Here is a 21,035-nt window from a genome sequence, read left to right as displayed (position 1 = left end):
AGAGGTAAGACTACCGAGGCAGAAGACGAAACGGACTGACAACCCAGGCCTGCAGGGCCAGGGTTGATAAGCAGCCAGGCGGTGATCAGTGGAATCAGGATCAGCTGGTAACGATCCAGATTGTCCGCAGCTGGGTGCCAATCAGGGGTGTGGCCATGGAAATCGTCTGGAGGCAGGTCCAAGAAAACAAACCCCGAGCACATGACGTACAATAACAAACAGGGGAATGACAGACACATGAGGAGAGGATATTGGGGGAAAACAGAGGTTAACACACAATGGTTCAGACAGGAATCCTGACAAATTTATTTGAATATACTATTCAAACAATATTTATGTCATTCCTTTTGGAGCTTTGCATACGATACAAATTGACCATTTTGTTTCTTGCGGCATGACGCTACAAAACGAAAGTTGGTTTGAGGAAACAAAACCACTTAGTTAGATTTAGAAAAAACATCATATTTCAGCTTCAAATAAATATATGAAGTTAGGTTTTGGTAACAAAACCACGGAAAAACATCACAAATGTGTCACTTTGGAACATGTGGTTTCTAACACCGGTCTCGTGATTGCAAGTCCCGTCATTGCTTGTGTTGAATTTGTTTTTGTTTTTGTACATCATCGGTCACTGTCAATATAAATCCTACACGCTGTACACACAGTATATAGTCATCTCTACTTATACATACTATACATAATCATCCAGTCCATATATATATATATATATATTCACTATTTATTTATTTGATTTGTTTACAACTTACAGAACACTTGACTTGTATATAGACATTTTATTTCTTATGAAGCGAAAGAGCTATGGAACCCCACACAACTGTATCACTTTGCTGATGCCAGTGGAATTGGCTATAGCTCAGTGAGTTACATCAGGCAAGTTAACATTCAGGAGGTTGTGCATGCTATTTGTGTCCTTGGAAAGCACAGTGTTCTTCCTTTAAAGCACATCACAGTTCCGTGACTTGAGGTGGCGGCTGAAGCACTGCTGGTGAAGGTGGACAATAGGCTGTGGTAAGAATTACACCTCGACTTAAAACCTTCAGTGTTCTGGATGAATAGCCAATCAGTGCTCAAGTAAATTGGAAATGACCATGCTTGGTTTAAGTCCTATAGCCAATAGAGTTTCATCGATTTGAGACAACACAGATCTTTGTCAATGGAGATACTTAAGCAGCAAAAACAATACTGCTGATGATGCCTCAAGAGGTCTGAGTGCAGTCAAGCTCATGCAGCAAAGGAGATTGATGCAAGCCTCTGAGTTGCTATGGAAACCTGAAGGAGAGTTGGCCTGTGGAAGAAGCATTGGGCTCCAAGTCAATGTTACAAGATGATCTAGAGGTCAGAGAAAATGCGTCTGTATTCGCAAGTGGTGATGAACATTAAAACTTCCACAGACCATCTTATTTCATTCTTCTCAGGAGCAGTGGCATGGTACCTTAAACAAAGAGTACATCTCAGTCGATCAGCTGAAGGCAAACAGGAGCTTTCCTCCAGTCTCATCTCTACCCGCTCACACAGCCTCAAGGTGAGCACTGAACTGGGCACTTTCAGGACCAAACTTGGTGGACAGTTCCTCACAGTGGAGGATCTCTCACAGGCAGAAAGTTCAGTCCTTACCCATGCTCAGAGACAGTAGTCCGTAGTTAAACACTGGACAACAAACCCATTTAGAGTGCAGAAGGACAGTAACATCTGTAGGCCCGATTCTATGCTAGATGAAGAGATCATAAGAGTAGGTGGCCAGCTTCATAGATCTGCAATGATTGATTGAGACCAAGCACCCTTGGATCTTGCCCAAGACTTCAGTACCTGAAAGGCCCATAACCAAGCTGTGCTGAAGGTCTTCCTTCAAAAGATTAAAGAAAGAAATAAAGAATGTATATACTTTTATTTATTTTTTTAGTTAGCCTATTGTTAATTTTAGCTCCTTTCTCTAATTAAGTTAAGTAATTGATTCTATAGCTAACAATTAGGGGCCGGTGTATCGGAGCCATTTGTATATTTATGAGTTTATTTATTTAGTTAGTGTCCTCTCATCACACCAGACTTAATACAGAATTAGCAGATGGTTTTAAAACTTAAATGTTTCATTAATTACCCTTAGCGCCCTAAAGTTGTAATTAGAACTCAAAGTCAAAGCTTCTCTCTCTGTTTTTCTGAGCTCTGAGAGTTGGTTGAAAGGACTGAAAAAAATAGTAAATGGAAAGTCAGCAGAAAGAACTAAACTAGAGAGCCCACAAATAGAGACTGACATATGCTGATATTTTAGCTTGTCAATTAGTGGATCCCACTAGGACACAAGTTCACATTATATTTCATAATCTGCTCTACAAGCATCATGTGTGTCTCTTATTTGTGATTGTAAATCTAATGCATCCTTATCTGCTTTCTGATTTTGTGTTATTTAGTTTTATGTAATCTTAAGATACTACATCATACAAACCTCACAAGAAAAAGTGTGGAGACATAGAACTGAAACTGTTAAAGCCTATAGTAAGAACTGTGTACAGGGGTGAATGCAGAGAACATGTTGCCTACACAACACTCACTCTCTATGAATATCATCAGAAATTCATTGGGTTTTGCTGCCTTTCCTGAGGCCTTGCTAGTTACCACATACCAAGGTGAGACAAGGTCAAAATGATCTTCAGGTGTTTTGTTGTTGTGGCTTAAGTAAGATCCAAGTTTGTCACATTCTCATTCGATTAATTCAGTGGTGACCATGCAGCCCTCTGTGTGTGTGTGTGTGTGTGTGTGTGTGTGTGTGTGTGTGTGTGTGTGTGTGTGTGTGTGTGTGTGGTGTGTGAAGTTAGATGATAAAAATGTCTTAATAAAGCAAAGTGGTCCATTGCTAGTATGAGACAGGTCATGTGACAATTGGAGTTGCTTCACTAAGTTAGCAGCCATGATGATGATGATGTTAGTAAAAGCTTAACAGATTATTCATTTTGAAGAAATAATAGTTTTAAGCAATATGTATTTATATACCATCTTAGTGAAGCAACTCCAATTGTCACATATTAAGTCATTAAAGCTGCTTTGCTTTAGAAAGACATTTTTATCATCTAACCTCATCAAACAGTTCCCTCTTTATGTCTGTCACAGGACGGACTGCCTGGTGCCAGTCTGGTTTCAGTTGTTTTACTGGAAATGATGATAACGTTTATCCTTTGAGAGGATTTATTCCTATTCAAATGTTATTACATGTTGCTGAGTAAGATGAATGTGGTCAGCAGATTTCATGTCAATTTGCACATTCCACATGGATATTTTGATATAAATGGAAACATTGGCGCGTTTGTAGCATTAAAGGTCAGATATCATTAAAATATTAAGATTGATGAATATTCATGAATATATATTTGAGGGACCTTTTCCTGTGGAAATGTGGGGATGCTGGTGAGATGAAAGGACTAGTACTTGTGCAGATGACATCAGCATGAAGTGGTGTTGTCCATGCATGGACATAAAGCTGGTGTTTAATTAGTTGGAGTAAAGAGGATAACGGAGTATTTCCTTGTGCTATTGTGACAAACCCATCTGTGCTGAAAGACGACCATTGACATGCAATACTTTTGAAAGCTACCTTTTATTACAAAAACAATATAATCAGTGTATCATTCCTTCTTTGATTTGTTGTCCTTTTCATACCTAAATGAGTAAAACAAAAAAACTGTGCAGTTTTTTTGTTTTTAGGTTTTAATACCAGGATGGGAAAATTAAAAAAGCAGAGGTTTATTTTCTCCTTGAACTAAAATGTAGGGAAGCAGAACACAGCTTGGGTTGAGACCAGGCGGCAACATCCGGTTCTGAAAAGCGAAGCCAATGCAGAAGTAATGTGCATTCTCTCTATTCGCCATCTGGGGGCGACTCCTCTGGTTGCAAAAATAAGTCTAATTGTATGGAAGTCTATGAGAAAATGACTCTAAATAATAAAATAATAAATAATAATAATAAACATTGTAAACATGAGTTTATGGTCTCAATCTCTAGTTTCAAGTCTTCTTCAATACAGCATGATGTTCATTTAGTAAATGATGGTCCATTTAGAGTCAAACAGACCATAAAGCAGAGTATGCTTTAGGGCGGGCTTACTGTGATTGACAGGTCACTCCTCCTCAGTTCAAATATGGCCTTTTCCGTTCACTGGTTACAAAAAACCAAGATGACTAGGACCAAAGTGCAAAACTCGAGGCTACAAAACTATTATCCACAAACCCATTGGTGACGTCACGAGGACTAGGTCCACTTGTTATATACAGTTTAGGGTGGAGACTGCAGTTATTGAGCACGGTGGATGATATTGTGATAAATAGGCTATGGGTACAATGCCTTAAAGATAAGGGAAGATAAAGATACATCAGAAGGAAGAATGAGTCAGGTTCTCTGGAGTTAGGGTCATTTGGTAAATGGACGTGCATTTATAAACCGCCTTTCTAGTCTTCCAACCACTCAAAGCACTTTCAACTAGGCTACATGTCAAAATGTACCCATTCACACACGGATGGCAGAGACTGCCCTTGCCCTTTACAGCACGCCTCGCCGAGATGGTCAGAGCCGATCTACCATCACCCCTCGAGCCGGTTGACCGGTTCCTCCAGGGCGACTGTGGCTGAGTGGAGGAGTGGGTTGTCCTGCAATCGGCGGTTCGATCCCTGGCTATGCTAGTCCATGTCGATGTGTCCTTGGGCAAGACATTTAAGCCCAAATTGCTCCTGTAGCTGTTCCTATGGTGTGTGAATGTTGGATGAATGTTGGATAGTCGTGATGGGCAGGTGGCCCCTTTATGCTCCTGTAATCAGTGTAGGAACGGGTGTGAATGGTTTAATGATGACATGTCGTGTTAAAGAGCTTCGAGTGGTCGGAACACTAGAAAGGTGCTGTATAAGACCATTTCCCATTTACTCCAGAGAGTACTGTTCTGTACATTTGAAAATCTTTCTCGTTGCACAGCTCACAACAGTATCCACTGTGCACAATCAGCAGAATCTGGTCACGTCTCGACCCAAGTTGTGTTCTGTTCCGGTCATTGAGAAAACAAACCACTGCTGTTTGTTGCTTTTCTTTTCGTTCTGATTTTAAAATAGATACAAAAAACAACGGAACCAAAGAAAGAATGATACACAGATTCAACAGACCTTCATCTCAACTGCTTTTGGCATGTTGCCAATAAATCACTGTCTCATAGAAATGAAATGTCTCACTTTGATCACCACATATTTAATAAAAATAAACATTATTGGAGGTGATTAACAACAACAATGGTAAAATGTGCCTTATCTTAATCAAAATATATCAACTTGTTGTTTACATTATAGAACACAGCTATGAGAACAAAGGTAAGTGTGTGCGTTTGGGGGGTGGACCTGCATACATCAGACTAACACACTGGATGAATGGTAGTTCTGCATAATGAAGATGCGTCACATGGCTACAGAAAAATACGTCAATGATCATGCTGATCAAATCGTGCCCTTTCAAAGAAAAACAAGGAGTCACATGTTTTCCACATAACAAATGAAAATCAGCAGTAGGACTCACACTGAAGTGATTTGTGTTGTCATGTGAACAGAATTCACAGTGGAAAGGCTGCAAAAGAAATGTGAGTGTGGAATGTTTGAGGAGGGCCATGCATGAAGCAGTTGCTGAGTAGCCTAAAGGCAGCGCTTCATGTAGCCACGCTGGATCAGTAGTGATGGTCCTATCATTCACCGTAAGCACATTTCTCCTCTCCACCCTCTGCTCGGCCAACAGTCACCCAGCTTCCATCTCTGTTTCAAGTCCGAGATGCGTCCTCATCACATTTGTTTGTCTCTTCTGCCGATCTCCATCCTTTTTGCATTGCTTGCGCTCCCTGCAGTGATTTCTTTCATACATCGGTTTAATGTGACCCTTTCTCTCCTGGTGGGCACTGACTGCTGTTTGTTTTTTTGTTGTTTTTTTGGTATAGTGAGAACGTTGCATGTCGGTGTAATTTTGGTTGAAGTCTCTTCAGTGGGCCAATAGGAAAGGAAGGAGTTTATGCAGGAACAGCAGAGTGATGCAGAGGAGGGGGTCCATGGTGCTCATCACACCACAACCTGGAAGAGAGAAAGGTAGAAGATAAAGAAAGACAATGACAACAGTGTTTTGCAAATCACACTTAAACTATAACATTAGACTGATCAATTAACAAGAGCCATACTAGCAGATCTGTGAGGCAGTACTTAGACACAGTGGTGCTTTGAGCTTCACACCATCATGCTAACATGTTATGATGTTAAGCTGAGGCTGTGGGAAGGACATTAGTGTTGCTGCCGCTTGCAAGGCTGAGACTGTAGTGGAAAGAACTGATGTTTGCTATGCCCTGCTCTGCACAGTTTCTGATGCTATAGAACATTGTAAAGGTCTGGCTGGCTACATACTGTACAACATCATGTCAAAGCAGTGAGGCTACATAACATTTTTCCTCATTACAGACATATAGATACATATTACAGACTCATTATGGATAGGCATCAATGTGGGGAGATGAGAATGATAAGTGACTATATACCTGCAACCCTACCGGTCTCCAAACCAAGTCTACAGACTGACCTACTACCAGTGTTGGCACTAAAAGAAGTCAAAGCGTACTGTAGCTGATTTCCACCTCATCTTACAACACAATGCAAAATTGAATTGAATTTAAAAGCCTGCTAGTTATATCGCCAGTGGTCTTTACATTTTAAAACAGCATAGGGGCCAGTTTCAAAAGAGACTCATTTATTTAGATTAAGTGCAACATGTAGCATCTTTCCCTTAAACATTTCTTTGGTTTCCCACTCAAACAGATTTGAGTGAATGTTCAGATTCCCCGACTCCCTGCCTGCCTCTTGTAACAGATCAACGGCACTACATTTATTTGTTAGGTGAGCTAAGGTGTTCTCAGCTGTCAATAAAAGCATCAAGTTCAGTTGATGCATTTGTATGATATGCTTTAAAGAATGACCCACAATGTGAATCAGGAGGGAAGACCAGACCTCATGTAAACCTGGATACCAAAGTTCAGTTCAGTCACTTTATTATCCTGGATTAAACTGGATTGTTCAGGTGCACAATATCAAAAACACAAGTCCAAACAATACAAAACAAAAGGTACAAAAGTGTTTTTATTATAGTTGTGAGTCATCATGGCACATTGTGGTCCTTGATACCGTCTAGTGCAGCGGAAACTATTGCAGGCGGTTTGCTAGTTGTCTATTGGTCTGGTGACAGATCTTGTCAAGGCGATAGTCACAACCGTGCAAGATGCCGTCACAAAACTTTACACGTGTGTAGTTGAGATCAAAAGGAAGGCCGAGGTCAAGGATGGATGTGGTCCAAGCAAGGAGGGTAGGAAATAGGAAAGGGGCCATTGGCCAGTTAAGCCCCTGGCCTGATTTGGTTGGTGTGATCCCGTGAAATCACCAGATTTTTTAAAAATAACGTGATATTGATTTGTACTGCTCATACCGCCCAGCACTACACGTGGCCACATCTTACACATTGCACCTTTAAATGGAAACACCGTACATCATCCCTCATGATACAAATGAATGTATGAACACACACATACACGCACACACACACACAGCCCGTGGAGCAGCTGTCAGGCCAGATACAGTAGAGACTCAGATGTCGTCTGTGTGTCTGTGTAGGTGTCTGATTCTATCTCAGTGTATTTCTCCTTTCCTTTACCTAAATCTCATATCGCTTTTACTGCAATATTACTGTTGTACAAGCGATATTGGAATCACATTATGAAATATTGGACCTATAATTGCTTTTTATTGGCATGTTAAGATACTGGCATTCATTGAGAAAACATTCAGTCGCCATGATTTTATTTGGCAAAGAGACTCTGGATGGTGTTTACATATGCAAATGTTCACAGCAATAGTAGCATTTTTATTCATTGTAAAAGATGTAGGCAGTTAAATACTACAGTTAACAACCCCCCTGCTTCTTTGGGACTTTCATCCTTTCCACTGTAAAATGAAGCTAAAGTTCAAAGAGACTTCTCTCATTTCTTCCACTAAACCACCTGCTCTTGGCTTCCATCTATCCACATATTGTTATCACTGCTCTCTTTTATCTTGCCAGTTTAATATCTGAGCCAATACCCTCATGATTAAGAACGATGGAATGGTGCACAGAGCTGGGGTGATGCAGGAGTCTGAGGGATGTTATCTTAGCAACAGAGGAGCACCAGCTACTGCAGCTGTGATCCAGTGAGGGGCCACCTCAGTATGGCCCCAACCTCGGGACTAGGAGTGTTTCAGGGGTTCTTTGCTCAATTCTTTTTTGGGGGGTGGTAACTGGTGTTCTGCCTGGAACAGTACTGCTGACATTTAATTTTACAGCATTGTATGACTGCGGGAAACATTAGATTTACTAATAAAGACACAGTTATCATCACTGTACTAATACTAATAAATACAGTTATCACTGTACTAATACTAATAAACAGTAATCATCACTGTACTGATACTAATAAATACAGTTATCACTGTACTAATACTAATAAAGACACAGTTATCATCACTGTACTAATACTAATAAATACAGTTATCACTGTACTAATACTAATAAAGACACAGTAATCATCACTGTACTAATACTAATAAATACAGTTATCACTGTACTAATACTAATAAAGACACAGTTATCACTGTACTAATACTAATAAAGACAGTTATCATCACTGTACTAATACTAATAAATACAGTTATCATCACTGTACTGATACTAATGAATACAGTTATCATCACTATACTGATACTAATAAAGACAGTTATCATCACTGTACTAGTACTAATAAATACAGTTATCACTGTACTAATACTAATAAAGACACAGTTATAATCACTGTACTGATACTAATAAGGACAGTTATCATCACTGTACTAGTACTAATAAATACAGTTATCACTGTACTAATACTAATAAAGACACAGTTATAATCACTGTACTGATACTAATAAGGACAGTTATCATCACTGTACTAGTACTAATAAATACAGTTATCACTGTACTGATACTAATAAAGACACAGTTATCATCACTGTACTGATATTAATGAATACAGTTATCATCACTGTACTAGTACTAATAAATACAGTAATCACTGTACTAATACTAATAAAGACACAGTTATCACTGTACTAATACTAATAAAGACAGTAATCATCACTGTACTAGTACTAATAAATACAGTTATCATCACTGTACTGATACTAATGAATACAGTTATCATCACTGTACTAATACTAATGAATACAGTTATCATCACTGTACTAATACTAATAAAGACACAGTTATCACTGTACTAATACTAATAAAGACAGTTATCATCACTGTACTAGTACTAATAAATACAGTTATCATCACTGTACTGATACTAATGAATACAGTTATCATCACTGTACTAGTACTAATAAATACAATTATCACTGTACTAATACTAATAAAGACACAGTTATCACTGTACTAATACTAATAAAGACAGTTATCATCACTGTACTAGTACTAATAAATACAGTTATCATCACTGTACTGATACTAATGAATACAGTTATCATCACTGTACTAATACTAATAAATACAGTTATCATCACTGTACTGATACTAATGAATACAGTTATCATCACTGTACTAATATTAATGAATACAGTTATCATCACTGTACTAGTACTAATAAATACAGTTATCACTGTACTAATACTAATAAAGACAGTTATCATCACTGTACTAGTACTAATAAATACAGTTATCATCACTGTACTGATACTAATGAATACAGTTATCATCACTGTACTAATACTAATAAAGACACAGTTATCATCACTGTACTGATACTAATAAAGACACAGTTATCATCACTGTACTAATACTAATAAATACAGTTATCACTGTACTAATACTAATAAAGACAGTTATCATCACTGTACTAGTACTAATAAATACAGTTATCATCACTGTACTGATACTAATAAAGACACAGTTATCATCACTGTACTGATACTAATAAAGACACAGTTATCATCACTGTACTAATACTAATAAATACAGTTATCACTGTACTAATACTAATAAAGACAGTTATCATCACTGTACTAGTACTAATAAATACAGTTATCATCACTGTACTGATACTAATGAATACAGTTATCATCACTGTACTGATACTAATGAATACAGTTATCATCACTGTACTAATACTAATAAAGACACAGTTATCATCACTGTACTGATACTAATAAAGACACAGTTATCATCACTGTACTAATACTAATAAATACAGTTATCACTGTACTAATACGAATAAAGATACAGTTATCATCACTGTACTGATACTAATAAAGAAACAGTTATCACTGTACTAATACTAATAAAGACAGTTATCACTCTACTAATACTAATAGATACAGTTATCATCACTGTACTGATACTAATAAAGACACAGTTATCATCACTGTACTAATACTAATAAGTACAGTCATCACTGTACTAATACTAATAAAGACACAGTTATCATCACTGTAATAATACTAATAAAGATACAGTTGTCATCACTGTATTGATACTATTAAAGACACAGTTATCATCACTGTACTAATACTAATAAATACAGTTATCACTGTACTAATACGAATAAAGATACAGTTATCATCACTGTACTGATACTAATAAAGAAACAGTTATCACTGTACTAATACTAATAAAGACAGTTATCACTCTACTAATACTAATAGATACAGTTATCATCACTGTACTGATACTAATAAAGACACAGTTATCATCACTGTACTAATACTAATAAGTACAGTCATCACTGTACTAATACTAATAAAGACACAGTTATCATCACTGTAATAATACTAATAAAGATACAGTTGTCATCACTGTATTGATACTATTAAAGACACAGTTATCATCACTGTACTAATACTAATAAATACAGTTATCACTGTACTAATACTAATAAAGATACAGTCATCATCACTGTACTAATACTAATAAAGACACAGTTATCATCACTGTACTGATACTAATAAAGACAGTTCTCACTGTACTGATACTAATAAATACAGTTATCATCACTGTACTGATACTAATAAAGACAGTTATCATCACTGTACTAATACTAATAAAGACACAGTTATCACTGTACTGATACTAATAAAGACAGTTCTCACTGTACTGATACTAAAAAGTACAGTTATCATCACTGTACTGATACTAATAAAGACAGTTCTCACTGTACTGATACTAATAAATACAGTAATCATCACTGTACTGATACTAATAAAGACACAGTTATCATCACTGTACTAATACCAATAAATACAGTTATCACTGTACTAATACTAATGGATACAGTTATCAATGTACTGATACTAAAAAATACAGTTATCATCACTGTACTAATACTAATAAATACAGTTATCACTGTACTAATACGAATAAAGATAGTTATCATCACTGTACTGATACTAATAAAGACACAGTTATCACTGTACTAATACTAATAAATACAGTTATCACTCTACTAATACTAATAAAGACACAGTAATCATCACTGTACTAATACTAATAAGTACAGTTATCACTGTACTAATACTAATAAAGATACAGTCATCATCACTGTACTGATACTAATAAAGACACAGTTATCATCACTGTACTAATACTAATAAAGACACAGTTATCATCACTGTACTAATACTAGTAAAGATACAGTCATCATCACTGTACTGATACTAATAAAGACACAGTTATCATCACTGTACTAATACTAATAAGTACAGTTATCACTGTACTAATACTAATAAAGACACAGTTATCATCACTGTACTAATACTAATAAGTACAGTTATCACTGTACTAATACTAATAAAGATACAGTCATCATCACTGTACTGATACTAATAAAGACACAGTTATCATCACTGTACTGATACTAATAAAGACACAGTTATCATCACTGTACTGATACTAATAAAGACAGTTATCATCACTGTACTAATACTAATAAAGATACAGTCATCATCACTGTACTAATACTAATAAAGACACAGTTATCATCACTGTACTAATACTAATAAGTACAGTTATCACTGTACTAATACTAATAAAGATACAGTCATCATCACTGTACTGATACTAATAAAGACACAGTTATCATCACTGTACTGATACTAATAAAGACACAGTTATCATCACTGTACTAATACTAATAAAGATACAGTCATCATCACTGTACTAATACTAATAAAGACACAGTTATCATCACTGTACTAATACTAATAAGTACAGTTATCACTGTACTAATACTAATAAAGATACAGTCATCATCACTGTACTGATACTAATAAAGACACAGTTATCATCACTGTACTGATACTAATAAAGACACAGTTATCATCACTGTACTAATACTAATAAAGATACAGTTATCATCACTGTACTGATACTAATAAAGACACAGTTATCATCACTGTACTAATACTAATAAAGATACAGTCATCATCACTGTACTAATACTAATAAAGATACAGTTATCATCACTGTACTAATACTAATAAAGATACAGTTATCATCACTGTACTAATACTAATAAAGACACAGTTATCATCACTGTACTGATACTAATAAAGACACAGTTATCATCACTGTACTAATACTAATAAAGATACAGTCATCATCACTGTACTGATACTAATAAAGACACAGTTATCATCACTGTACTAATACTAATAAAGATAGTCATCATCACTGTACTAATACTAATAAAGACACAGTTATCATCACTGTACTGATACTAATAAAGATACAGTCATCATCACTGTACTAATACTAATAAAGATACAGTTATCATCACTGTACTGATACTAATAAAGACACAGTTATCATCACTGTACTAATACTAATAAGTACAGTTATCACTGTACTAATACTAATAAAGATACAGTCATCATCACTGTACTAATACTAATAAATACAGTTATCACTGTACTAATACTAATAAAGATACAGTTATCATCACTGTACTGATACTAATAAAGACACAGTTATCATCACTGTACTGATACTAATAAAGATACAGTTATCATCACTGTACTGATACTAATAAAGACACAGTTATCATCACTGTACTGATACTAATAAAGATACAGTTATCATCACTGTACTGATACTAATAAAGACACAGTTATCATCACTGTACTGATACTAATAAAGATACAGTTATCATCACTGTACTGATACTAATAAAGATACAGTTATCATCACTGTATAGATACTAATAAAGACACAGTTATCATCACTGTACTGATACAAATAAAGACAGTTATTACTGTACTAATACTAATAAATACAGTTATCACTGTACTAATACTAATAGATACAGTTATCATCACTGTATAGATACTAATAAAGACACCGTTATCATCACTGTACTAATACTAATAAATACAGTTATCACTGTACTAATACTAATAAAGACGCAGTTTTCATCACTGTACTAATACTAATAAAGATACAGTTATCATCACTGTACTGATACTAATAAAGACAATTATCACTGTACTAATACTAATAAAGACACAGTTATCATCACTGTACTAATACTAATAAGTACAGTTATCACTGTACTGATACTAATAAAGACACAGTTATCATCACTGTACTGATATTAATAAAGACACAGTTATCATCACTGTACTAATACTAATAAATACAGTTATCACTGTACTAATACGAATAAAGATACAGTTCTCATCACTGTACTGATACTAATAAAGAAACAGTTATCACTGTACTAATACTAATAAAGACAGTTATCACTCTACTAATACTAATAGATACAGTTATCATCACTGTACTGATACTAATAAAGACACAGTTATCATCACTGTACTAATACTAATAAGTACAGTCCTCACTGTACTAATACTAATAAAGACACAGTTATCATCACTGTAATAATACTAATAAAGATACAGTTGTCATCACTGTATTGATACTATTAAAGACACAGTTATCATCACTGTACTAATACTAATAAATACAGTTATCACTGTACTAATACTAATAAAGACACAGTTATCATCACTGTACTAATACTAATAAAGACACAGTTATCATCACTGTACTAATACTAATAAAGACACAGTTATCATCACTGTACTAATACTAATAAATACAGTTATCCCTGTACTAATACTAATAAAGATAGTTATCATCACTCTACTGATACTAATAAAGACAGTTCTCACTGTACTGATACTAATAAATACAGTTATCATCACTGTACTGATACTAATAAAGACACAGTTATCATCACTGTACTAATACTAATAAATACAGTTATCACTGTACTAATACTAATGGATACAGTTATCACTGTACTGATACTAAAAAATACAGTCATCATCACTGTACTGATACTAATAAAGACAGTTCTCACTGTACTGATACTAATAAATACAGTTATCATCACTGTACTGATACTAATAAAGACACAGTTATCATCACTGTACTAATACTAATAAATACAGTTATCACTGTACTAATACTAATGGATACAGTTATCAATGTACTGATACTAAAAAATACAGTTATCATCACTGTACTAATACTAATAAATACAGTTATCACTGTACTAATACGAATAAAGATAGTTATCATCACTGTACTGATACTAATAAAGACACAGTTATCACTGTACTAATACTAATAAATACAGTTATCACTCTACTAATACTAATAGATACAGTTATCATCACTGTACTGATACTAATAAAGACACAGTTATCATCACTGTACTAATACTAATAAAGACACAGTTATCATCACTGTACTAATACTAGTAAAGATACAGTCATCATCACTGTACTGATACTAATAAAGACACAGTTATCATCACTGTACTAATACTAATAAGTACAGTTATCACTGTACTAATACTAATAAAGACACAGTTATCATCACTGTACTAATACTAATAAGTACAGTTATCACTGTACTAATACTAATAAAGATACAGTCATCATCACTGTACTGATACTAATAAAGACACAGTTATCATCACTGTACTGATACTAATAAAGACACAGTTATCATCACTGTACTGATACTAATAAAGACAGTTATCACTGTACTAATACTAATAAAGATACAGTCATCATCACTGTACTAATACTAATAAAGACACAGTTATCATCACTGTACTAATACTAATAAAGATACAGTCATCATCACTGTACTAATACTAATAAAGACACAGTTATCATCACTGTACTAATACTAATAAGTACAGTTATCACTGTACTAATACTAATAAAGATACAGTCATCATCACTGTACTGATATTAATAAAGACACAGTTATCATCACTGTACTAATACTAATAAAGATACAGTTATCATCACTGTACTAATACTAATAAATACAGTTATCGCTGTACTAATACTAATAGACACAGTTATCATCACTGTACTAATACTAATAAAGATACAGTCATCATCACTGTACTAATACTAATAAAGATACAGTTATCATCACTGTACTAATACTAATAAAGACACAGTTATCATCACTGTACTAATACTAATAAAGATACAGTCATCATCACTGTACTGATACTAATAAAGACACAGTTATCATCACTGTACTGATACTAATAAAGATACAGTCATCATCACTGTACTAATACTAATAAAGATACAGTTATCATCACTGTACTGATACTAATAAAGACACAGTTATCATCACTGTACTAATACTAATAAATACAGTTATCGCTGTACTAATACTAATAAAGACACAGTTATCACTGTACTAATACTAATAAGTACAGTTATCACTGTACTAATACTAATAAAGATACAGTCATCATCACTGTACTGATACTAATAAAGACACAGTTATCATCACTGTACTGATACTAATAAAGACACAGTTATCATCACTGTACTATACTAATAAAGATACAGTTATCATCACTGTACTGATACTAATAAAGACACAGTTATCATCACTGTACTAATACTAATAAATACAGTTATCGCTGTACTAATACTAATAGACACAGTTATCATCACTGTACTAATACTAATAAAGATACAGTCATCATCACTGTACTAATACTAATAAAGATACAGTTATCATCACTGTACTAATACTAATAAAGATACAGTTATCATCACTGTACTAATACTAATAAAGATAGTTATCACTGTACTGATACTAATAAAGACACAGTTGTCATCACTGTACTAATACTAATAAAGATACAGTCATCATCACTGTACTGATACTAATAAAGACAGTTATCATCACTGTACTAATACTAATAAAGATACAGTCATCATCACTGTACTAATACTAATAAAGATACAGTTATCATCACTGTACTAATACTAATAAAGATACAGTTATCATCACTGTACTAATACTAATAAAGATACAGTTATCATCACTGTACTGATACTAATAAAGACACAGTTATCATCACTGTACTAATACTAATAAAGATACAGTCATCATCACTGTACTGATACTAATAAAGACACAGTTATCATCACTGTACTAATACTAATAAAGATAGTCATCATCACTGTACTAATACTAATAAAGACACAGTTATCATCACTGTACTGATACTAATAAAGATACAGTCATCATCACTGTACTAATACTAATAAAGATACAGTTATCATCACTGTACTGATACTAATAAAGACACAGTTATCATCACTGTACTAATACTAATAAATACAGTTATCGCTGTACTAATACTAATAAAGACACAGTTATCACTGTACTAATACTAATAAGTACAGTTATCACTGTACTAATACTAATAAAGATACAGTCATCATCACTGTACTGATACTAATAAAGACACAGTTATCATCACTGTACTGATACTAATAAAGACACAGTTATCATCACTGTACTATACTAATAAAGATACAGTTATCATCACTGTACTGATACTAATAAAGACACAGTTATCATCACTGTACTAATACTAATAAATACAGTTATCGCTGTACTAATACTAATAGACACAGTTATCATCACTGTACTAATACTAATAAAGATACAGTCATCATCACTGTACTAATACTAATAAAGATACAGTTATCATCACTGTACTAATACTAATAAAGATACAGTCATCATCACTGGACTAATACTAATAAAGATACAGTTATCATCACTGTACTGATACTAATAAAGACACAGTTATCATCACTGTACTAATACTAATAAAGATACAGTCATCATCACTGTACTGATACTAATAAAGACACAGTTATCATCACTGTACTAATACTAATAAAGATAGTCATCATCACTGTACTAATACTAATAAAGACACAGTTATCATCACTGTACTGATACTAATAAAGATACAGTCATCATCACTGTACTAATACTAATAAAGATACAGTTATCATCACTGTACTGATACTAATAAAGACACAGTTATCATCACTGTACTAATACTAATAAATACAGTTATCGCTGTACTAATACTAATAAAGACACAGTTATCACTGTACTAATACTAATAAGTACAGTTATCACTGTACTAATACTAATAAAGATACAGTCATCATCACTGTACTGATACTAATAAAGACACAGTTATCATCACTGTACTAATACTAATAAAGATACAGTCATCATCACTGTACTAATACTAATAAAGACACAGTTATCATCACTGTACTAATACTAATAAGTACAGTTATCACTGTACTAATACTAATAAAGATACAGTCATTATCACTGTACTGATACTAATAAAGACACAGTTATCATCACTGTACTGATACTAATAAAGACACAGTTATCATCACTGTACTAATACTAATAAAGATACAGTTATCATCACTGTACTGATACTAATAAAGACACAGTTATCATCACTGTACTAATACTAATAAAGATACAGTCATCATTACTGTACTAATACTAATAAAGATACAGTTATCATCACTGTACTAATACTAATAAAGATACAGTTATCATCACTGTACTAATACTAATAAAGATACAGTTATCATCACTGTACTGATACTAATAAAGACACAGTTATCATCACTGTACTAATACTAATAAAGATAGTCATCATCACTGTACTGATACTAATAAAGACACAGTTATCATCACTGTACTAATACTAATAAAGATAGTCATCATCACTGTACTAATACTAATAAAGACACAGTTATCATCACTGTACTGATACTAATAAAGATACAGTCATCATCACTGTACTAATACTAATAAAGATACAGTTATCATCACTGTACTAATACTAATAAATACAGTTATCGCTGTACTAATACTAATAGACACATTTATCATCACTGTACTAATACTAATAAAGATACAGTCATCATCACTGTACTAATACTAATAAAGATACAGTTATCATCACTGTACTAATACTAATAAAGATACAGTTATCATCACTGTACTAATACTAATAAAGATACAGTTATCATCACTGTACTGATACTAATAAAGACACAGTTATCATCACTGTACTAATACTAATAAAGATACAGTCATCATCACTGTACTGATACTAATAAAGACACAGTTATCATCACTGTACTAATACTAATAAAGATAGTCATCATCACTGTACTAATACTAATAAAGACACAGTTATCATCACTGTACTGATACTAGTAAAGATACAGTCATCATCACTGTACTAATACTTATAAAGATACAGTTATCATCACTGTACTGATACTAATAAAGACACAGTTATCATCACTGTACTAATACTAATAAATACAGTTATCGCTGTACTAATACTAATAAAGACACAGTTATCACTGTACTAATACTAATAAGTACAGTTATCACTGTACTAACACTAATAAAGATACAGTCATCATCACTGTACTGATACTAATAAAGACACAGTTATCATCACTGTACTAATACTAATAAAGATACAGTCATCATCACTGTACTAATACTAATAAAGACACAGTTATCATCACTGTACTAATACTAATAAGTACAGTTATCACTGTACTAATACTAATAAAGATACAGTCATCATCACTGTACTGATACTAATAAAGACACAGTTATCATCACTGTACTGATACTAATAAAGACACAGTTATCATCACTGTACTAATACTAATAAAGATACAGTTATCATCACTGTACTGATACTAATAAAGACACAGTTATCATCACTGTACTAATACTAATAAAGATACAGTCATCATTACTGTACTAATACTAATAAAGATACAGTTATCATCACTGTACTAATACTAATAAAGATACAGTTATCATCACTGTACTAATACTAATAAAGATACAGTTATCATCACTGTACTGATACTAATAAAGACACAGTTATCATCACTGTACTAATACTAATAAAGATACAGTCATCATCACTGTACTGATACTAATAAAGACACAGTTATCATCACTGTACTAATACTAATAAAGATAGTCATCATCACTGTACTAATACTAATAAAGATACAGTTATCATCACTGTACTGATACTAATAAAGACACAGTTATCATCACTGTACTAATACTAATAAAGATACAGTCATCATCACTGTACTGATACTAATAAAGACAGTTATCATCACTGTACTAATACTAATAAAGATACAGTCATCATCACTGTACTAATACTAATAAAGATACAGTTATCATCACTGTACTAATACTAATAAAGATACAGTTATCATCACTGTACTAATACTAATAAAGATACAGTTATCATCACTGTACTGATACTAATAAAGACACAGTTATCATCACTGTACTAATACTAATAAAGATACAGTCATCATCACTGTACTGATACTAATAAAGACACAGTTATCATCACTGTACTAATACTAATAAAGATAGTCATCATCACTGTACTAATACTAATAAAGACACAGTTATCATCACTGTACTGATACTAATAAAGATACAGTCATCATCACTGTACTAATACTAATAAAGATACAGTTATCATCACTGTACTGATACTAATAAAGACACAGTTATCATCACTGTACTAATACTAATAAATACAGTTATCGCTGTACTAATACTAATAAAGACACAGTTATCACTGTACTAATACTAATAAGTACAGTTATCACTGTACTAATACTAATAAAGATACAGTCATCATCACTGTACTGATACTAATAAAGACACAGTTATCATCACTGTACTGATACTAATAAAGACACAGTTATCATCACTGTACTATACTAATAAAGATACAGTTATCATCACTGTACTGATACTAATAAAGACACAGTTATCATCACTGTACTAATACTAATAAATACAGTTATCGCTGTACTAATACTAATAGACACAGTTATCATCACTGTACTAATACTAATAAAGATACAGTCATCATCACTGTACTAATACTAATAAAGATACAGTTATCATCACTGTACTAATACTAATAAAGATACAGTCATCATCACTGGACTAATACTAATAAAGATACAGTTATCATCACTGTACTGATACTAATAAAGACACAGTTATCATCACTGTACTAATACTAATAAAGATACAGTCATCATCACTGTACTGATACTAATAAAGACACAGTTATCATCACTGTACTAATACTAATAAAGATAGTCATCATCACTGTACTAATACTAATAAAGACACAGTTATCATCACTGTACTGATACTAATAAAGATACAGTCATCATCACTGTACTAATACTAATAAAGATACAGTTATCATCACTGTACTGATACTAATAAAGACACAGTTATCACTGTACTAATACTAATAAGTACAGTTATCACTGTACTAATACTAATAAAGATACAGTCATCATCACTGTACTGATACTAATAAAGACACAGTTATCATCACTGTACTAATACTAATAAAGATACAGTCATCATCACTGTACTAATACTAATAAAGACACAGTTATCATCACTGTACTAATACTAATCAGTACAGT

The 21,035-nt window shown here is 33.4% G+C and overlaps 1 protein-coding gene across 1 annotated transcript in view; it reads right to left on the bottom strand.

Annotated features, from left to right (window-relative positions):
• Positions 1-6,009: 6,009 nt before the first annotated feature.
• Positions 6,010-21,035, bottom strand: part of vstm2b (V-set and transmembrane domain containing 2B) — a gene marked incomplete at both ends in the record, with an annotated part of 37,116 nt that continues 22,090 nt past the window's right edge. The window contains one exon of the mRNA XM_079186380.1: positions 6,010-6,098. Within this exon, the coding sequence (XP_079042506.1) occupies positions 6,010-6,098 (89 nt within the window). The remainder of the gene's footprint in view (positions 6,099-21,035) is intronic.

This window comes from Pholis gunnellus (genome assembly GCF_910591455.1).
Source record: "Pholis gunnellus genome assembly, chromosome: 1".
Lineage (NCBI taxonomy): Eukaryota > Metazoa > Chordata > Actinopteri > Perciformes > Pholidae > Pholis > Pholis gunnellus.
Note: the sequence above shows the minus strand (reverse complement) of the source record. Positions and strands in the feature narration are given on the sequence as shown.